The sequence below is a fragment of the Lynx canadensis genome, chromosome A2, assembly GCF_007474595.2.
Source record: "Lynx canadensis isolate LIC74 chromosome A2, mLynCan4.pri.v2, whole genome shotgun sequence".
Classification (NCBI taxonomy): Eukaryota; Metazoa; Chordata; class Mammalia; order Carnivora; family Felidae; genus Lynx; species Lynx canadensis.
In genome coordinates, this window is record NC_044304.2 from 113,538,311 (window position 1) to 113,557,692 (window position 19,382).

Here is a 19,382-nt window from a genome sequence, read left to right on the forward strand (position 1 = left end):
ATAGGAAGAACATATATTGTTAAAATGTCAATACTGTCCAAAGCACTCTACATACTCAATGCAATACCTATCAAAATAACACCAGCATTCTTCACAGAGCTAGAAAAAATAATCCTCAAATTTGTATGGAACCAGAAAAGACTCCAAATAGCCAAAGCAATCCTGAAAAAGAAAACCAGAGCAGGAGGCATCACAATTCCAGTCTTTAAGCTGTATTACAAAGCTGTAATCATCAAGACAGTATGGTACTGGCATAACAGACACATAGATCAATGGAACAGAAGAGAGAAGCCAGAAATGAACCCACAAAGGTATGGCCAACTCATCTTTGACAAAGCAGCAAAGAGTATCCAATGGAATAAAGACAGTCTCTTTAGCAAGTGGTGCTGGGAAAACTGGACAGCGACATGCAGGAGAATGAACCTGGACCACTTTCTTACACCATATGCAAAAATAAACTCAAAATGGATGAAAGACCTAAATATTAGAAAGCTATTAAAATCTTAGAACAGATAACAGGCAAGAAATTCTTTGACCCTGGCCGCAGCAACTTCTTACTAGACATGTCTCCATAGGCAAAGAAACAGAAGAAAAATGAACTATTGGGACCTTATCAAGATAAAAAGCTTCTTCACGGTGAAGGAAATATCAGCAAAACTAAAAGACAGCTGATGGAATGGGAGAAGATATCTGCAAATAACCTATCAGATAAAGGGTTAGTATCCAAAATCTATAAAGAACTGATTAAATTCAACACCCAAAAATAATTCAGTGAAGAAATTGGCAAAAGACACTTTTCCAAAGAAAACATACAGATGGCTAACAGACACATGAAAAGATTCTCAACATCACTCATCATCAGAGAAATACAAATCAAAACCACAATGAGATACGACCTCACACCTGTCAGAATGGCTAAAGTGAACAACTCAGGAAACAGCAGATATTGGTGAGGATGCAGAGAAACAGGATCTCTTTTGCACTGCTGGTGGGAATGCAAACTGGTACAGCCACTCTGGAGAACAGTTGGGGGTTCCTCAAAAAATTAAAAATAGAACTACCCTATGACCCAGTAATTGCACTACTAAGTATTTATCCAAGGGTTACAGGTAGGATGTTTCGAAGGGGCACATGCACCCCAGTTTTTATAGCAGTGCTATTGACAATAGCCCAAGTCCAGAAAGAGCCCAAATGTCCATCAACTGATGAATGGATAAAGAAGATAAGATTGTGTGTGTGTAATATTTCTCGGTAATCAAAAAGGATGAAATTTTGCCATTTGCAACGACATGGATGGAACCTAGAGTGTATTATGCTAAGTGAAGTAAGTCAGAGAAAGACAACTATCATATGACTTCACTCATATGTGAAATTTAAGATACAAGACAGATGAACATAAAGGAAGGGAAGCAAAAATAATATAAAAACAGACAAACCATAAGAGAGTCTTAAATCCAGAGAACAAACTGAGAGTTACTGGAGGCAAGGTGGGTGGGGGGGTAGGCTAAATGGGTAAGGGACATTAAGGAGGACGCTTGTTGGGATGAGTACTGGCTGTTGTATATGAGTGACGAATCAGTAAATTCTATTCTGGAATTACACTGTATGTTAACCAACTTGGATGCAATTTAAAAAAAAAAAAAAAGAGGGAAAAAAAGAAAGAGGCAAACCAAGAAACAGACTCTTAACTAGAGAGAACAAACTGATGGTTATCAGAGGGAAGGTGGGTAGAGGCATGGGTGAGGTAGGTGATGGGGATGAAGGAGTGCACTTAATGTGATGAGCCCTGAGTGTTGTACAGAAATGTTGAATCACTGTATTGTACACCTGAAACTAATATCATAGGGTGTGTTAACGAATTTAAAAATTTAAAAAAATAGGAATGTAGGAAAAACAGCATTATTTTATACATTTTAAATGGCTAAATAAATAATATATAGCTACCACAGTAAATGTGACTTTCCCTTGACAAAGACCTGAAGTTTGCTCATGGAAGTAGGTGTTGGAAAGGTTGCAGTTTGTGTGTTACTGTGAAGTGATGGAAGGAGAGTTCTCTGATACCAGGCAGAAAGTTGTACCCCCCTCCCACCCCTGCAGGTGAGTGGGCGTGGCTCCTCATGCGTGAATGAACTGAACTACTTGGTGGCTGCTTACATATGAGCATTTTGTGTATTTCTAAATGATTTTTTTAATTAAAAAGGTTTTTTTAATGTTTATTTTTGTGAGAGAATAAGAGTGTGAGCAGGGGAGGGGCAGAGAGAGAGGGAGACACAGAATCTGAAGTGGGCCCCAGGTTCTGAGCTGTTGGCTCAGAGGCTGGCGAGGGCTTGAACTCATGAGCCAAGTCATGAGGTCATAACCTGAGTCGAAGTTGGGTGCTTAACTGACTGAGCCATCCAGGCGCCCCTAATTTTTAAAATTTTTATTGGAGAGCATGAGGGGCAGAGAGACAGAATTTCAAGCAGGTTCCACACTCATTGGGGAGCAGACGCGGCTCACTCCTATGATCCTGGGATCATAACCCAAGCTGAAATAGACACTCACCCAACTGAGCCACCCAGGTGCTCCGTGCCTGTTTCTAAGCTTTCCAGTTGAGTTGGGTGCGGTTTTTACTTTTACCTGGTGTTTCTTGCTAATGAAATTGCAGATAAACATAGACAAAATAGGTGGTATCCTCACTTTGCTAGTGTATCAATCACATTGGAACACATTTATGTTTTCAAAGCAAACATTGTAACAGGAAGAAGGTACTGGGAAAACATTGAGGTCCGTTTATGGCCTTCAGTTTCACCTGTCCATGTGCACATGTTGCTGTCTTTTGCTTAAATTCTTTCCCTGACTGTGGGCCATAACCAGTGATAGATACCTTTATTATTTATATTTCCACATCATAAGGAATGTATGATTGTTACGTGTATGCTTAAAAAGCATGTGAAACAGCAGCCTCAGTCAGTTAAGCCTTGACAGTTTGAGAGTATTGTAACCATTGGATGAAATTTTAAGTGTTGGGATTTTAATGTGTGTTGAAAGAGAATGCTCTTCTTAAAATACATAATGATCCTTGATTTTTCTTTTAAAAGCTAGCGGCTGTATTGAGAGAAGTTAAATACCTTTTGATGTTGAAGAAATCCAACATACCAGATTCAGCTTTAGCCATCTTCAAAAAAAGAAACACTATTTTAAAGGTTAGTGTTTTTAGGGTATTTTTTGAACAGAAATATATTTTTTTTTAATTTTTTTTTAACATTTATTCATTTTTGAGACAGAGAGAGACAGAGCATGAACAGGGGAGGGGCAGAGAGAGAGGGAGACACAGAAATCCGAAACAGGCTCCAGGCTCTGAGCCATCAGCACAGAGCCCGATGCGGGGCTCGAACTCACGGACCGCGAGATCACGACCTGAGCCGAAGTTGGACGCTCAACCGACCGAGCCACCCAGGCGCCCCCAGAAATATTTTTTTTACTTGTGTTTTTCTTTTTTTATTTTTTTGAGAGAGGGAGTGTGAGCGTGAGCTGGGCAGAGGGGTGGAGGGAGAAAGAGAATCTTAAATAGACTCCACATTCATCATGGGGCCCGATGCAAAGCTTGATCCCATGACCCTGGGATCATGACCTGAGCCAAAATCAGGAGTCAGATGCTCAGCCGACCGAGCCACCTACGCACCGCTGAACACAAGAACAAGTGTCTTGATTTGTAATTATTAACATGTAGACCAATAGTACTTTGATGCCTTTAAGATACATAGCTATAACATATTTGGCCCTTTTTGTTTGGGGATTTCCTTTGCTCAGTACATTGGAAATCTTGAACTTCTTGTGCAAGGATATAATCAGCTGAAGCAGACTCTTCTGGAAGTGGAATACCCTCTGGTTGAAGAGGAGCTGAGGGCCGTGGATGAGCAACTACAGGCAGCCGCGACGTCGCTGACGTGGCAGGATGACTGCTGGGGATACATTGAGAGGGTGCACACAGCGACGGTGGAATTGGCGCACAGAGTTGAGCGTGCGCGGAGCAATGTTAAAGTGATCCAGCAAACCATGAAGGCGTGGGCCGAGTGTACGCTTCTGCCCAGGAGGGAGCACCGAAGGGAGGCTGTCTTTACCTTGGAGGACAAGAGTGATTTGTTCTCTAAAAAGTACAAGCGAATTCAGGAAGATGGCTGCAAGATACATAACCTGGTGGAGGTAACTGCTTTTAAGGTTTTGAAATAGATTGAAGAGCTTTTCAATTAGCTGAGAAGGCAGCAGACCTACACAACCTTATAATGTAGGATTGTTTTATTAGGGTTGAGAGCGCTTTATGTGTGGTTTTGTTAAGCATTTAAAATGGAGAAATTTGTCTTGCTCGCCTATTGGAATGTGAGATATTTTCATGAAACGCAAAGGCTAAAGAGGGGATCCTTGTGTTTGTCATAGCTACATGCTCTTCTGGAAGCTGCCCATAGCTAGCATTGTTGGTGGGGTGCCTGTCTGTGTCAGCCGTCTTGTCTGCGTCATCTCCTGCCACCCTCTCAACCTTCTAAGGGTGGTGATAGTAGTCACTCTTTTTTTTCTTTAACAAGTATTTGAATTTTTAAAACTATTCTAGAGTTGTCAATTTAAGAGAAAATAAAATAAAATAGAACAAGGCAGAAAAATAAAAGTAACCAAACAAAAAGTCCCTTATCTGTTGGACCTTATATTCTACTTGGAAAATAGAGACAATAACAAAAACAGAATAAGTCAATTGGTCATAGGATAAATGGTAAAAAATAGAGCAGGTAGGATACAGAATCATTGGTAGGGGAGGTGTACTTTTTAAAATTCTAGTTAGTTAACATTCAGTGCGATATTGATTACAGAGTAGGATTCAGGGATTCATCACCTATGTTCAACAACCAGTGCTCATTACAACAAGTGCCCTCCTTAATGCCCATCACCCATCTAGTCCGATTTCCACCCTCCTCCCTCCGTCAACCCTCAGTCTATTCTCTATCATTAAGTCTTTTGTGATTTGTTTCCTTCCCTGGTCTTTTTATTCCCCTCGCTTTCCATATGTTCATCTGTTTTGTTTCTTAAATTTCGCATACGAGTGAAATCATATGGTATTTGTCTTTCTCTGATTTATTTCACTTAGCATGATACATTCTAGTTCCATCCACGTCATTGCAAATGGCAAGATTTCATTCTTTTTGATTGCTAATATTCCATTGTGTGTGTGTGTGTGTGTGTGTGTGTGTGTTCGTGTGTGTATCACATTTTATTTATCCATCATCAGATGAACATTTGGGCTCTCTCCATAGTTTAGCTTTTGTTGATAATGCTGCTATAAACATTGGAATGCATGTACCCCTTTGAATCTGTATTTTTGTCTCCTTTGGGTAAATACCTAATAGTGCAATTGCTGAATTGTAGGGTAGTTCTAGTTGTAGTTTCTTGAGGAACCTCCACACAGTTTTCCAGAGTGGCTGCATCAGTTTGCATTCCCACCAGCAGTACAAGAGGATTCCCCTTTCCCGCATCCTCACCAACACCTGTTGTTTGTTGTGTTGTTAATTTTAGCCATTCTAACGGGTGGTTATCTCCCGTTGGAGATAACCATGAGGTGGTATCTCATGGTTTTGATTTGTATTTCCCTGATGATGAATGATGTTTAACATCTTTTCATGTGTTGGCTGTCTGGATGTCTTCTTTGGGAAAGTGTCTATTCATGCCTTCTGCCCATTTCTTAACTGGGTTGTTTTTTGGGTGTTCTGTTTGATAAGTTCTATATTTTGGTTATTAACCTTTTAACAGATAGGTCTTTTGCAAATATCTTCTCCCATTCCATAGGCTGCCTTTTAGTTTTGTTGATTTTTTACTTTACTGTGCAGAAGCTTTTTATCTAGATGAAGTCCCAGTAGTTTATTTTTACTTTTGTTTCCCATTGGCAACATGTCTAGTAAGAAGTTGCTGTGGCCAAGGTCAAAGAGGTTGCTGCTTGTGCTCCCCTCTAGGATTTTGATGGTTTTCTGTTGGACATTTAGATCTTTCATCCATTTTGAATTTCTTTTTTATGTATGGTGTAAGAAAGTGGTCCAGTTTCATTCTTCTGCCTGTAGCCATCCGGTTTTCCCAACACCATTTGTTGACGACTGTCTTTTTTCCACTGACTACCCTTTCCTGCTTTGTTGAAGATGAGTTGACCATATAGTTGGGAGTCCATTTTTGGGTTTTCTTTTCTGTTCCATTGATCTATGTGTCTGTTTTTGTGCCCATACTATATAGTACATATATTATAACTTTGTAATATAGCTTGAAATCCAGGATTGTGATACCTCCAGTTGTGTTTTTCTTTTTTAGGATTGCCTTGGCTATTCAGGGTTTTTTGTGGTTCCATATAAATTTTAGGATTGTTTGTTCTAGCTCTGAACAATGTTGGTAATATATTCATAGGGATTGCATTAAATGTGTAGATTGCTCTGGGTAGTATAGACATCTTAACAATGTTTTTTCTTCTAATCCATGAGCATGGAAGGCTTTTTCATTTCTTTGTGTCCTATTCAGGTTTTTTCATAAGCATTCTATAGTTTTTGGAGTACAGATCTTTTACCTCTTTAGTTAGGTTTATTCCTAGGTATCTTACCGTTTTAGGTGCAATTGCAAATTGGATTGGTTCCTTGATTTCTTTTTCTGCTGCTTTGCTAGCGGTGTATAGAAATGTGACAGATTTCTTCACATTGATTTTATATCCTGTGACTTTGCTAAATTCATGTACTGCTTCTAGCAGTTTTTCAATGGAGGCTTTTGGGTTTTCTACATAGAGTATCATGTCATCTGTGAGTAGTGAAAGTTTGAGTTCTACCTTGCTGATTTGTATGGGGGGGGTATTTTATACGAAGTGGTTTGAAACACTTTCTTCATAAGGTAGCAGTTCTGCATTGAACCAGAAGGGAAAGAGAATGAGCCATGTAGATATCAGGAGAAGGATGCTGTAGGTAGCAAAGGTACAGAAGTTTGAGGAAAGAACACAGTTGGCCTGTCCCAGGATCAGTTAGAGAGCCAGCATGCCTGAAGCAGAATTCATAAGGGGAATAGTGGTAGCTGATAAAAGCTTAGAAGGGACTAAGGATCCATCATAGGGGATGGACAGGCCATTATGAGAAATTTGGTTTGTACTGGGAGGTGAAATGGCAGCAGAGACTCTCTGTTCCAAGGCTTGGCCTGTTGACTGTAAATCAGAGGTTGGGGAGCAAGGAGGTTGTAGGAGGTAGAGAGACCATTAGGAGATTAGTTTAATAATTCAGGCGACAATGGCTTGGGTCAGAACGGTAGTGATAGAAGCAGTCATGCTGGATGTATGTTGAAGGTAGAACCACCAGGATTTGCTGTGGTGAGTCAGGAGAGAGCGATGTCAAGGATGAGTTGAGATTTTTTTGGTCTGAGCAAATGGAAAATTGGAGTTTCCCTTTAGTGATATGGGGAAGACTGTGAGAGAGTGGATTTTGCATGAAGAGAGAGGCTTTGGTTTGGGCCATGTTAGTGCTCAAGGGGATATTTTGCGTAGGCTGGCACTGCAGTCGAGTCTGGACTTTGGGGTTAGAAGTCTAGGCCAGTGACACAGTAACTTTGGGGTTAGAAGTCCCAAGTCTGGACTTTGGGGTTAGAAGTCTAGCCGGGAGCATGTATGTCATATGGGAAGCCACAGACTTACCTGGGTTCAGGTAGGGATTAATTGTAGATAGAAGAGAGGCCCGAGTACTGACCTTGAAGTCATCCCTGAGGCCAGGGAGGAGGGCAAGGTCCAGCACAGGAAGCGGAGAAGGCCAGTGAAGTAGAGGGAAAATCAAGAGAGATGCTGTCCTGGAAATCCCGTCAAGAAGGGATTTCAAGAAGGAGGAAGCGTTTGACTTTGTCCCATCCTGATTTATGACCGGAACATGAGGGCCGAGACTGGCAGTCAGATTTTGCACCATGGGAGCCATTGGTGACTGTGACAGAGCTAACTCAATAGAATGGAAGCCAAATTGGAGCGACTGACGAGAATGGGAGAAATGGGACCAGAAATCCGCTAAATTGAGGAGCTCTAGGGGGCGGGAACTGAAAACTGCACAGTGTCTGGGGCGTGTCAGGGATGGGGTAAAAATGTTTATTTTTGAGAGAGATAGAATGTGAATGGGGGAGGGACAGAGAGAGAGGGAGACACAGAATCTGAAGCAGGCTCCAAGACTCTGAGCTGTCAGCACAGAGTCCAACATGGGTCTTGAACTACTGAACCACGAGATGGTGACCTGAGTAGAAATCAGCTGATTAACCGACTAAGCCACCCAGGTGCCCCATTGTTTTGTTTATTTTTGATTAAGATTTTTAAAAGTTTATTTATTTATTTTGAGGGAGGGAGGGAGAGGAGGGAGAGAGAGAGAAAATATGTGAGTGGGGGAGGGGCAGAGAGAGAGAGAGTACGTGTGTGAGGGGGCGCAGAATCCCAAGCAGGCTCCATGCTGTCACTCAGAGTCTGATCTGGGGCTCAATTTCACGACAATGAGATCATGACCTGAGCTGAAATCAAGAGTCATATGCCTAACCAATTCTGCCATGCAGGTGCCTTGGGAAGATTTTTTTTTTTAAGTTTATTTATTTATTTTTGAGAGAGACAGAGACAGTGTGAGTGGTGGAGGGGGAGAGAGAGAATCCCAACCAGAGAATCCCACCGACAGTGCAGAGCCTGACATAGGACTCAATCTTGCGAACTGTGAGATCATGACCTGAGCTGAAACTAAGAGTTGGACTCTTAACCAACTGAGCCACCCAGGCACCCCTGGGAGGATTTTATTTTTAATGCTGGTTGATGTTTTGGGGTGATAGAAGTTGATTGGAATGATCTAGGAGAGGAGAAATAATGACTGAGGAAAGTCTTGGAAGGAATGGGATTGCATACATACATGGGGATGTTGGCTGTAGACAGGAACATGGGCAGCTAATCTGTAGTGACTGGAGAGAGGACAGCAAAGTACAGGATTGTGGTGCTCACAGAGGGGCAGCTCTGGTGAGGGGAATGTGGGGAAGTTCATTTTTCATTCTTCATAAGGAAAAAAGAACAGGAACCAAAGAGCAAATTCAGTATTTCCTTCTGAGTGCATTTGTTATATGGAATCTCTATAGATAGACACGGTGCTCAGACCAGAGTCAGGCTGTCCTGTTGAAACAAGACCACAGGGAAGGTAGAGGGCCTGGTGGGTTACTGTGGCAGCAATCTAGGTGACAGATGGTGGTACCTGGACTGGGGAGGTGACTGTGGAGATAATTAGGAGTGGTTGGGTTCTGCATATATTTTAAATTAAGTAAAACAAACAGAATTGGATGTGGAACATCAAAGAAGGAGGCTATTCTAAGAGTTTGGTGCCCATCAGCTGGAAAGATGAAGTTGCAATCCATTCAGACATTCAGGTGGGAAAGGCTGTGTGAGCAAGAGGACAGCTGAGAAGAAAAGATGTCAGTCTTAGACATTTAAAAAAATGTTTCTTTATTTTTGAGAGAGAGAGAGAGACAGACAGTGTGAGCAGGGAAGAGGCAGAGAGAGAGGGAGACACAGGGTCCAAAGCAGGCTCCAGGCTCTGAGCTGTCAGCACAGAGCCCAACACGGGGCTCAAACTCACAAACAGGTGACATCATGACCTGAGCTGAAGTTGACGAACAGACTGAGCCACCCAGGTGCCCCTAATGTGAGACGTCTGTCAGATGAGGAGGAGTTGTGGCAGCAGTTGGATTTACTAGTTCTGGAGTTTGGGAAAGGGCTGTAAACTGGAAGTGCCCGTGAAAAAGAAGTCGGTGGCCATGACATTTAAGCTCATGAGATCCCCAAGAGCTGTGTAGCTAGAGAACAGAAGTAAGTCAAGGGCAGGTCTGTGGGGAAACAGGGAGGAGGAAGAAGAACCTTAGGAAACAGGGAGGAGGAAGAAGAACAAGCCCAAGGTGCAGAAAAGGAACATGACACAGTAGGAGGAAAACCAGGAGAGGCTGGTGAATGAGGATGAAGACACAGAGTGAAGAAGTGGTGTGAAGGAGAACACACCTGCTCACCAAAATGTGACGTGTGGCGCACTTGATATGCTGTGTTGAGCGTAGTGTAGCAAAAAAAGAAAAACATTAATACGGGTTTCAAAGTTTCTTTTGGCTTCCTAGTTTGTCTGAAGTTTCTAAGTTTTAATTTTCCTTACTGATAACAGCTTGCCCAGACAGACTTTGTCGCGGCTTTCTTTCTTTGATTGCTGCCTGTATGAGCATTCTAGGGCTGCGGTAACAGAGTACCACAAATGGGGGGCTTGTAGTGTCAGAAATGTATTCTCTCACAGTCTGAAGGTAGAAGTGTGAAAGCAAGGTGTGGGCAGGGCTGTGACGTGTTTGGAAAAGACCTGCCCTCGGGAGTCCAGAGGTCCTGTTTCTAGTTCTAGCTTAGTTGCTAACTTCCTACCCCTGTGACACTTGGTATGTCTTAGGTCTTTGTTTTTATATCTTTAAAATGAAGAGACTTAACAAGATGGTCTTTAAGGTTTTTTGTGTTTTCGGCTCTAAGATCTATATTTCTTCTTTCTAGTGCACACAAAGGAGCCGAGACTGCTATGTACAATTGCCCAGGATGTCTACTGCACAACTCCAGGGTAGTGGGTCACGTATACTACAGATATATACGGATATGAATAGTCCACCTGGATGGGCAAGATAGCATTTCTCAAAGGAGAGGCCCTTAAATTTAAGGGCAAGAAATCCCTCAAAGAACTTTCTAATCTTGGCCCATTTTTATCACCTCTTTATTTCTGGTTCTTGCAAGTAACACACACCTTTGAATCCTGGATCATATATCCACAGTAGCAAAAGATCAAAAAAAAAGCAAAGAGTATAGTCTGCCTTGTAACCAGCTCTTATTCCAGGGTCTCCTTTTGTCTGTGCTCTCGTTTCTGAGTTGGGCCTCTGCTCTCTGGACTGTAATGCCTATGTAACCTTTGCCACTCAGAAAGGTGTCTCTGGAATCAGCCGTGCTGCCCACCTGATCTTTTCAAATCTGTGTCCCTAGGTCTGTCACACTGTATGCCCCACCTCTAGCAGTCTTGATGCATATCTGTGTCCGACCCTGTAATGCCCTACTGTCTATTCATTACTCACACTCGGGCGATGTTGAAGTAGAAGAACTTAATATTGTTGAAGCACAAAGAGAGTTTCGACTTCACCAAGCCTGTTTTCCCCAAGCTGGGTTACTATTCCATAGGCGACTTATAGGTGCTTTGCACAAAGTGTTCTTTGTGTTTTGGTTAAACCAACGTAAGTCAGCTTATAATAGTGGAACAGCGAATCTCCAAGAAAGGCCTGCAGGACAGAGCGCTTTGCTGACTTAGTGACCTTGGATGTTCCAGAACAGTGTTCTCTGAAGGGCCAATTTGGGAAACCTACACCTTGGGCCCTGGAAGACCATGTCCTAGGCCCCTTGGAGTTAGGGACAGAGCAAGAACTGGAGCCTGTGTCCAGGACATACAGAATGTGTTCGGAACTCAAGAATTTCTTGTTCGTATTTGAAGATGCAATTTTCATAATTATTTTTCCTTTAAAGAATGACTTTTGAATGTATTTTATAACTGATACAAATGTCACAACAACCTGCTTCGATCTTTACTATTTAGCTTAAGGTTCTACAACCTAGCATTTAAATGTTCCTGACTTGTGCAGGAGCAAAATGTTTTTTTAACAAAATATTTAAACGTAAAGCTTTCATTTTTGTACTCACTGTTGTTTATACTCCTCTGTTAATATTTACGTTTGTAGGAAAACAGGAAGCTCTTCAGAGCAAATCCTTCTCTGGATACGTGGAAGATTTATGTAGAATTCATTGATGACATTGTGGTGGAAGGCTTTTTTCAAGCTATCATGCACGACTTAGATTTCTTTCTGATGAATATGGAGAAACAACTGAAACCTGTGCCGTTTTTTCAAGCACAGATGATCCTCACGCCCCCTGAGATTCTGTTTAAACCTTCTTTAGAACGAGAGGCTGGGGATGGCTTCTATGATCTGGTGGAGGGAGTGCTATGCAGTAGTTTCAGAATGTCTGCCCAGATGAAGCGGGTGGCAGCACATCTGGAAATCGCCAATTATCAGGTATTTTCTTTGTAAATGGGTATTTATGTTTTGTTAATGATTCAAACATAAATTGAGGTAATGGGGAACACTAGGAAATGAGACGCTGGGAAACGACAACACGGTTTTTGATTGATTGTACCAACTGCTCTCCCATTGAAGAATTTCAGTGAGTAAGTTCTGTTGCATATAGTCGATGAAGCGAGGTTGCTTTTAATAAACGCTTGGCTTTCCTCTCATTTAGAATGACATGGAGAATATGTTAGGCCTGGCAGAAGTCAGGCAGGAGATAATGAACAGAGTGGCAGACGTCATCAACAAAGTCTTGGACTTTAGAAATACCCTGGACACATACGCTTACCTCTGGGTTGATGACCGATCCGAGTTCATGAGGCATTTTCTCCTGTATGGCCACAGTATGTCATCTGAGGAGACAGATGCTCATGCAAACGAAGAAGTCCCCGAACAACCACTGACTCTCCAACAGTTCAGAGAACAGGCAAGGAAAACCATTAGTGTTTAAGGTACTTCTTTGCTTTTGACTGAACTGTTACAGTCATTTTTTTTTCTAATTATAGATTGACATTTATGAAGCTTTGTATGTTCAGATGAGCAAGTTTGATGACTTCAGAGTGTTTGATAGCTGGTTCAAGGTGGACATGAAGCCCTTCAAAGTGAGCTTGCTGAACATTATTAAGAAATGGAGCTGGATGTTTCAGGAGCATCTTTTGAGATTTGTCGTAGACAGGTAGCCTTCTTTGCTTTGGTATTTGGAATTACAACTCTGAACAGCTGACTGCTTTCTAATATTGAGATCAAAATTTTAAGAACATTAAAACTGCCGGTTTCTTAACAGAGATAACGAGTGATGTTTAAATAGGTAAGTAGTGACCATAAGATTCTATCAGAAGTCTTCTAAAGGTTTTAATGAGCTTAATTTGGGTTTGCATGTCTTTGTGTGTGTGTGTGCATGTATATTTCTGTGTATTTAATAGTCTGAACGAGCTACAAGACTTTATAAAGGACACAGATGCTGGACTTCAGAGAGATTTAAGTGAGGGTGATCACGATGGTTTGGTTGATATCATGGGGCATCTTCTGGCGGTAAGAAGCCGACAGAGAACTACTGATGAACTCTTCGAACCACTAAAACAAACCATCGCACTCTTGGAAACCTATGGCCAGAAGATGCCTGAGCAAGTCTATATTCAGCTGGAGGTAAGCGTACTGGTAAAATAACCACAATTAACTTAAGTTGAGCACCTACTTTAGCCAAGCTCTTTACATCCCCTCTCTTATGCCATCCTTCAACAACGTACACTGTAGACCCCTGCTTGTATTTTACAGGTTAGGGATCTGAAACTTAATGAGTTAATAAATTTTTCAAAGTCACACAAATCGTAAAACCAGCCAGCACAAATCTAGGAGTGTTTCATGCCAAAATACTCCATCTCAACTGCTGTCCTTCACTGCCTTCTTATTGGAAGGTATTTAGGTAACAGCCTCAGAGTTGCTCTTTGGAGTTCCACTTTACCTTGACTTTAAGACCTGAAATATATTCCAGTTCTGTTTCATTGAAAGCTGTCTGTCCGTTGAGAGGAGTCCTAGTCTTTGGAAGCATATTATGGACGCTTTAATAAAGAATAAAGCACAGGGGGCGCCTGGCTGGCTTAGTCAGTTAAGCGTCGCACTCTTGATTTCTGCTCAGGCTATGACCTCACAGCTTGGAGCCTGCTGATCTGTCAGAGAGATTTTTTCTGTCCCTCTGTCTCTGCCCCACCCCCACTCTTGCTCTCTGTCTCTCAAAATAAATAAACTTAAAAAAGAATAAAGCCCAATTTGGTTGGAGAAATCACTGTTTTCTGAATAGGAGTTGCGTGTTGTCCTCCTGTTTCTGTCCTTTGGAAAAACTTGGTGGCTGCTCTGTGCCCAGTGCTGAATAAAGTTGTGGTAGTTAGAATTAAAACCACGAATCAAGAGCTCACAGTTCCCATGCCTATATCGGAGTATTGTAGATCATATATTTGCATCATCCACCAACTTCCAGGATGGACTTAGGTTTCACCTTGCACATGTGAATAGTGGACACATTAATGTAAACACATTTGTATTAAATTCTAGCTCAGCGAGTAGAGTGTGGAACCCAGATGTAGATTTGATTTTGAGTACCGTACGAGTTCATCCCATCTGCTTGTCTCAGAGCATGCTCCCTCTTCAGGAAAATATCTCTCCAGATCTTTTACATTTAACATTGGTATTGTGTCCACTTCCCCCACTTTTTCTTTTTTTGAGGTGAAATTCACCGTTCGCATGACATAAAAGTGATCATTACAAAGTACATGGCATTTAATATGAACATAAGGTTGTGTAACCACCACCTCTCATCTCCATACCCTTTCATCACTCCGAAAAGGACGTCCATGCCTATTGGCCTTCTTTGCCCGTGACTTCTCCCTTGCACTCTGCCCCCAGTCCTTGGCCCTTGCCAGTCTTCTGTTTCTGTGGGTTTACTTCTTCTAGATACTTCCTACATGGCATTGTACAATACAGGGTATTTTGTGTCTGGCTTCTTTCACTTGGCATAATATTTTTGAGGTTCATTCACATCGTAGTATGTGAATGCTGCTTTCTTTCTCGTGTCTGAATAATGTTACATTGTATTTATATCTACCACAACTTAAGTCTTGATGGACATTTGGGTGGTTTCCATCTTTTGGCTATTATGAGTCGTGCTGGTGTGAACATCGGTGTACAAGTAACTATTTGAGTACCTGATTCCTTTTTTTTTTTTTTTTTTTTTTTGAGTACCTGCTTTCAGTTTCTTCTGGAACACACTTAGAAGTGGAATTGCTGGGTCCTGTGGTGATACTAAGTTTAACTTCTTGAGAAACTGCCAAACTTCTTGCAGCAGCTGCTGCATTTTATCTCTCTCATTTTGTTTTGTGAAGATTGAATGCAGCAGTGTATTTACAAGCGTTATCTTGATTACAGAGACCATAAAGAATTAATATGTATGGATTGCTAAGTTCTATTTAACTATAAAACTGCCATGAGAACTGAAACCAGTTAGACACGGAGTGCGGTAAGATGTGGATACAGACACGCATAGCAAGAGTGAGAGATGAGATAGTTGTGGGGCACAGTGTAAATGTTTGTTTTTAGAGAGCTTTGGATATTCTTTCAGCCGGATCTTGGCTCTTAATATATAGAGAAACCAGTGGTAACACAGATCATGTAACCACGGCTTCTAGAATTTCTGTTTTAAGAGTTTGGCTAATTATTTAAAGTTAATGCATTATTGAAAACACTGGGCTTTTTAATATTTCGAAAGTGGGCTACACTTTTAGCTATGTGTGTGCCTCCATCCAGAAGAAAAATAAGACTTAAAGGCACTACAAAATACATGTGGAGGATAACAGTGCCCCAATCTTATTTTAATTAAAGTAGTTTGTGATACTGTTTCCTCCTCATAATCATTAACAGTTATAACATTGTCCAGATACTAGCCTGTGCTTGATTCTAGGCTAAGAAGCCCCTCCTTGTGGCTCTGTCCTTACTCACTGTCTACAATAAGGTCTGAGGCTAGACTGAACTTTAATGTATAGCTTTTATTAAGTCCCTTCCTTGTTAAGAAGCCTTCAATGACTGCCTTTAGTTTCTGAATACTGTCTCATTTCCATACAAGCCCCACCCCAACCTGGGCTGCTAATCTTACCTGGCAGGATCTCCAGGGAGCTCCTGCTCATCTCTGCCTATTGCAACCCGGATATTACTTTGAGCCACAGAGTCAATGCTAACTCATTTTGGGAATCATATCAGTTAGACTTTGGAGATCATCTGATCTTTTGGTTTTCAATGAAAATCTATTTTTATCAAGCAGAGGCTTTTTTGGAATCCTAAATATGAAGCAGGTAACAGCAGGTCTGGTGTAGTCAATAAGGGTTAAGGGGCACAAGCCCAGGGATGTGACTTTTGCACCTGTTACTCCGGAAAGGATTCCAGGTGATATTTGAGTTCCATGGAATCGATGGGAAAAGGCAAGGTGAGACTGTAAGGATGAGGGTGCTGAGTTTTGATGAGAAGGGTGGAGGAAGATGATGAAGGACAAGGACGTTTAGAGCCCAGGTCTCTTGGTTCCTGGTCTGTTCTGGCAATTGCTGTCAGGAAAGTTGCCTTCCAAGAATTTTGTTTCCATAACCCCTAGACCTGCTGATGGAAGTTAACACATTCCGTCATATGGAATAGTTCTTGGGAGCCTCTCATTCACTCTGATGGATTACAAAACAGTTTAAGTGGAAGAACGTATTTTATCTTTGTGGTACCCCTCCCCCCACGTGGATACAGTTGACACTTAGCACAGCGTCCTTCTCATAATTGGCAGCTACCCACTCAATCATTCATCAGATATTTATTGAGGGTTACAAATAGTCTTTAGAACCTTTGTTTTTGCTCTCGAGCTACACAAGTAGAGTCCCCTAGGGGTGGTTTTGTATGACACAACAATTTCAGTGTCCCAAGGAGATCAGAGAAACAATGCTCAGTTAGTCTGGGCACAAGGAATGCTTTCAACAGTGGTTCTCTACAAGGGCTCTTCAAAGAAGATAATTTGTTGACCAAATAGGTTGTCCTGTTTGCACTGTAGTCAGGGAGTACAGAGTTGAGTTGCTACCTGGACTGTTTATTGCTGGTTTTGTCCTACATCAAGTAGGAATTAACCTTCTCTTCCCTTGGCTTCTTTTTACTTCAGAAATCCGGGACAGTTACAGTGAGCCTAACCTAAAGGCTCGAACTGTCCATTCAGAGAAAGGACACAAGGAGCTTTGGAAGCTAGAGGAAAACGTGGGCTTAGATTGATTCACGTTTTCCTCTCTGTCCCACCAGTTTCAAACAATCTTTCTCCACTTGCTAAATGGCTAAATCTGGCTCTTTTTCCACTTGTTACACAGCAAGGAAATCCTTTCCGGAGCGCTTTAATTTTATTCCCTCAACAGCAAAACAATTTGGAGATTGGTGTGTATTTTGAAAAGATTTTCGTTTATTCTGAGAGAAATCTTACACCAGACGACGGCCTTGGTTTATACTTGGAAGTCACGGATCCACTGGCACCAGGGGGTCAGCCTGGCTCTGAGCCTTCTGGCCACTTGAATCTTTCTGGGGATAAGCATCTTCTCTTCTGGAAGAATGAGATGTCCTGGGTTCATTCAAAGAGGCTGGGATCATGGAGCCTCGTGGAGTTGATTGGATTGAAGCATTGAGGTAATTTCCCATTTGCACCTTTGTGTTTACAGGAATTACCTGAAAGATGGGAAACGACCAAAAAGATTGCAGTGACTGTCAGACATGCGGTCTCACCTCTCCAAAATGTCGAAGTCACGCTGCTGAGGAAAAAATGTATTTCCTTCGATGTAAGCTAACTACCAAGTTTTGCGGGTATTTTTGTTGGTATTTTCCCCCCCATTTTTAAGAAAGATTTTACAAGAATAATTGAGGCTGTTGTTTGAGATTCACTGTCAGATTTTTTTCTGTCCACATCAGGAAAAGCAGGCCGAGTTCAGAGAGAGATTCAGACTCTATGCTCCTCTCCGTTTTAATACAGAAAATCCGTACACTGTGCTTGATAAGGTAACGCTGATCTCAATTATTTTTTGCTACGGTAGTTATTTTAGAAAGTCAAATTAGATACTGCGATATTTTGCCTTAGTTTTGCGGTTAGTTATCGCAGTTGAGAATTAACTATTTAAAACTGGTTTATGAACCTTTCTCCCCAATAGTGATTTAAATCCTGTCTCCCAAAACCGCCATCATTATCAAAGTAATCATGTTTGTGAAAGTAACAAAAATGACTATTTTTAAGCACTTACTATATATATGTGTCAAGAACTTTAAGCATATTACTTCATATTCTTTCTTCCAATTCTTACAATATCCCCATGATACAGCTTCTGTTCTCCTTTTTTCAGCTAAAGAAACCATCGTGTGTAATTAAGTAACACTGGAGATTACAGTTAGTGACAGATTAGTGTTAAAATTCTACCTCTCTAAATTTTTTTAAAACAGGAATTTTAACCGTTTTGTTGTTTACCATGTGATACTTGGCTAGTGACTTTTAACCATGGTTAAAGAAAGCTTATAACTTATTCCTAACTCTGGATAGAAATATTAGTCCTGCAGTCCTCGTTCGTAATGAACTGCATTATTATAGTGAACTCTTAAGAATGAGTATTATGGGCAAATAATCCAAAATGGTGAATAGTTTGCTTGAGGCTTGAAAAAAATGTTTTAAAAGTTTATTAGAGGGGTGTGTGGGTGGCTCAGTTGGTTGAGTGTCTGACTTTGGCTCAGGTCCTGAACTCACAGGCCGTGGGTTTGGGCCCTGCATTGGGCTCTGTGCTGATGGCTCAGAGCCTGGATCCTGCTTGGGATTCTGGGTCTCCCTCTCTTTCTCTCTGCCCCTCTCCATCTCATGCTCTGTTTCTCTCTCTCTCTCTCTCTCTCTCTCTCTCTCTCTCTCTCTCTCTCCATCTCTCAAAAGTAAATAAACATTTTTTAAAAATGAAAAAAAAAAAAGAAAAATAACAGAAATTCTTAACCTAGCGTCTAAAATAAGAAATGAGTTGGTGAGGTTTAGATTCAGGAATGGTGAATCTTTCTGAGATCTTCATGGAGACTTCCATCCTCTTTTTACTTCATGCTGGAGATGGTCTTTACTCCTTAGACTGGTATAAAACTTACAGCTTGTACCTCTCTGTTCAAATTGTAGATTGAATTTAGTTATAACTGCCTTAAAGCCTTTCAGAAAACACCATTCTGTAGCAGATCTTCTTTTTTCACTTGGCTAAAGAAAAGTGGTTAATGTATTCACTGTGGGTTAGAATATGCTAATAGAGTTGTGGAGTTTTTAAAGATTCTATGTGAATTGCAGGTGGTCTGAACAGATTGTGGAAGGGGAGACATTTTTACTTGACTAACCAATGTGCTGTATGTAAACATTTACTATAGTTATTTATTGAATCCTACCATTTGCATGCTATAACAGCATATAGTTAAATATTTAAAAGTCAGAGATATTTATCCTTGTACCTACAGAATGTGTTGAGGGATGTTTTGAATATAGTAGGGCTGGGTTACCTTTATTTTGAAGTCATTTTCGTGTGTGTGGCTCATGCATTTATTACTCCTCTAACTGGGTTCATCCCAAGGCATGTAGGTGCTTATTCTGGGCTGGTAGTAGACCCTAGCATTCAAGGCAGTTCACTCCATGAGGCAGAAAACCATTGCCCCTTCAGGATCAGAGGGAG

At 41.3% G+C, this 19,382-nt stretch overlaps 1 protein-coding gene across 1 annotated transcript in view; it reads left to right on the top strand.

Annotated features, from left to right (window-relative positions):
* The window catches only part of DNAH11 (dynein axonemal heavy chain 11), a 359,611-nt gene that overhangs the window by 72,472 nt on the left and 267,757 nt on the right, over window positions 1-19,382 (top strand). The window contains exons 13-20 of the mRNA XM_030308072.1: window positions 3,081-3,185; window positions 3,793-4,185; window positions 11,773-12,105; window positions 12,329-12,583; window positions 12,663-12,832; window positions 13,080-13,302; window positions 17,373-17,489; window positions 17,620-17,706. Coding sequence (XP_030163932.1) covers window positions 3,081-3,185; window positions 3,793-4,185; window positions 11,773-12,105; window positions 12,329-12,583; window positions 12,663-12,832; window positions 13,080-13,302; window positions 17,373-17,489; window positions 17,620-17,706 — 1,683 coding nt within the window. The remainder of the gene's footprint in view (window positions 1-3,080; window positions 3,186-3,792; window positions 4,186-11,772; window positions 12,106-12,328; window positions 12,584-12,662; window positions 12,833-13,079; window positions 13,303-17,372; window positions 17,490-17,619; window positions 17,707-19,382) is intronic.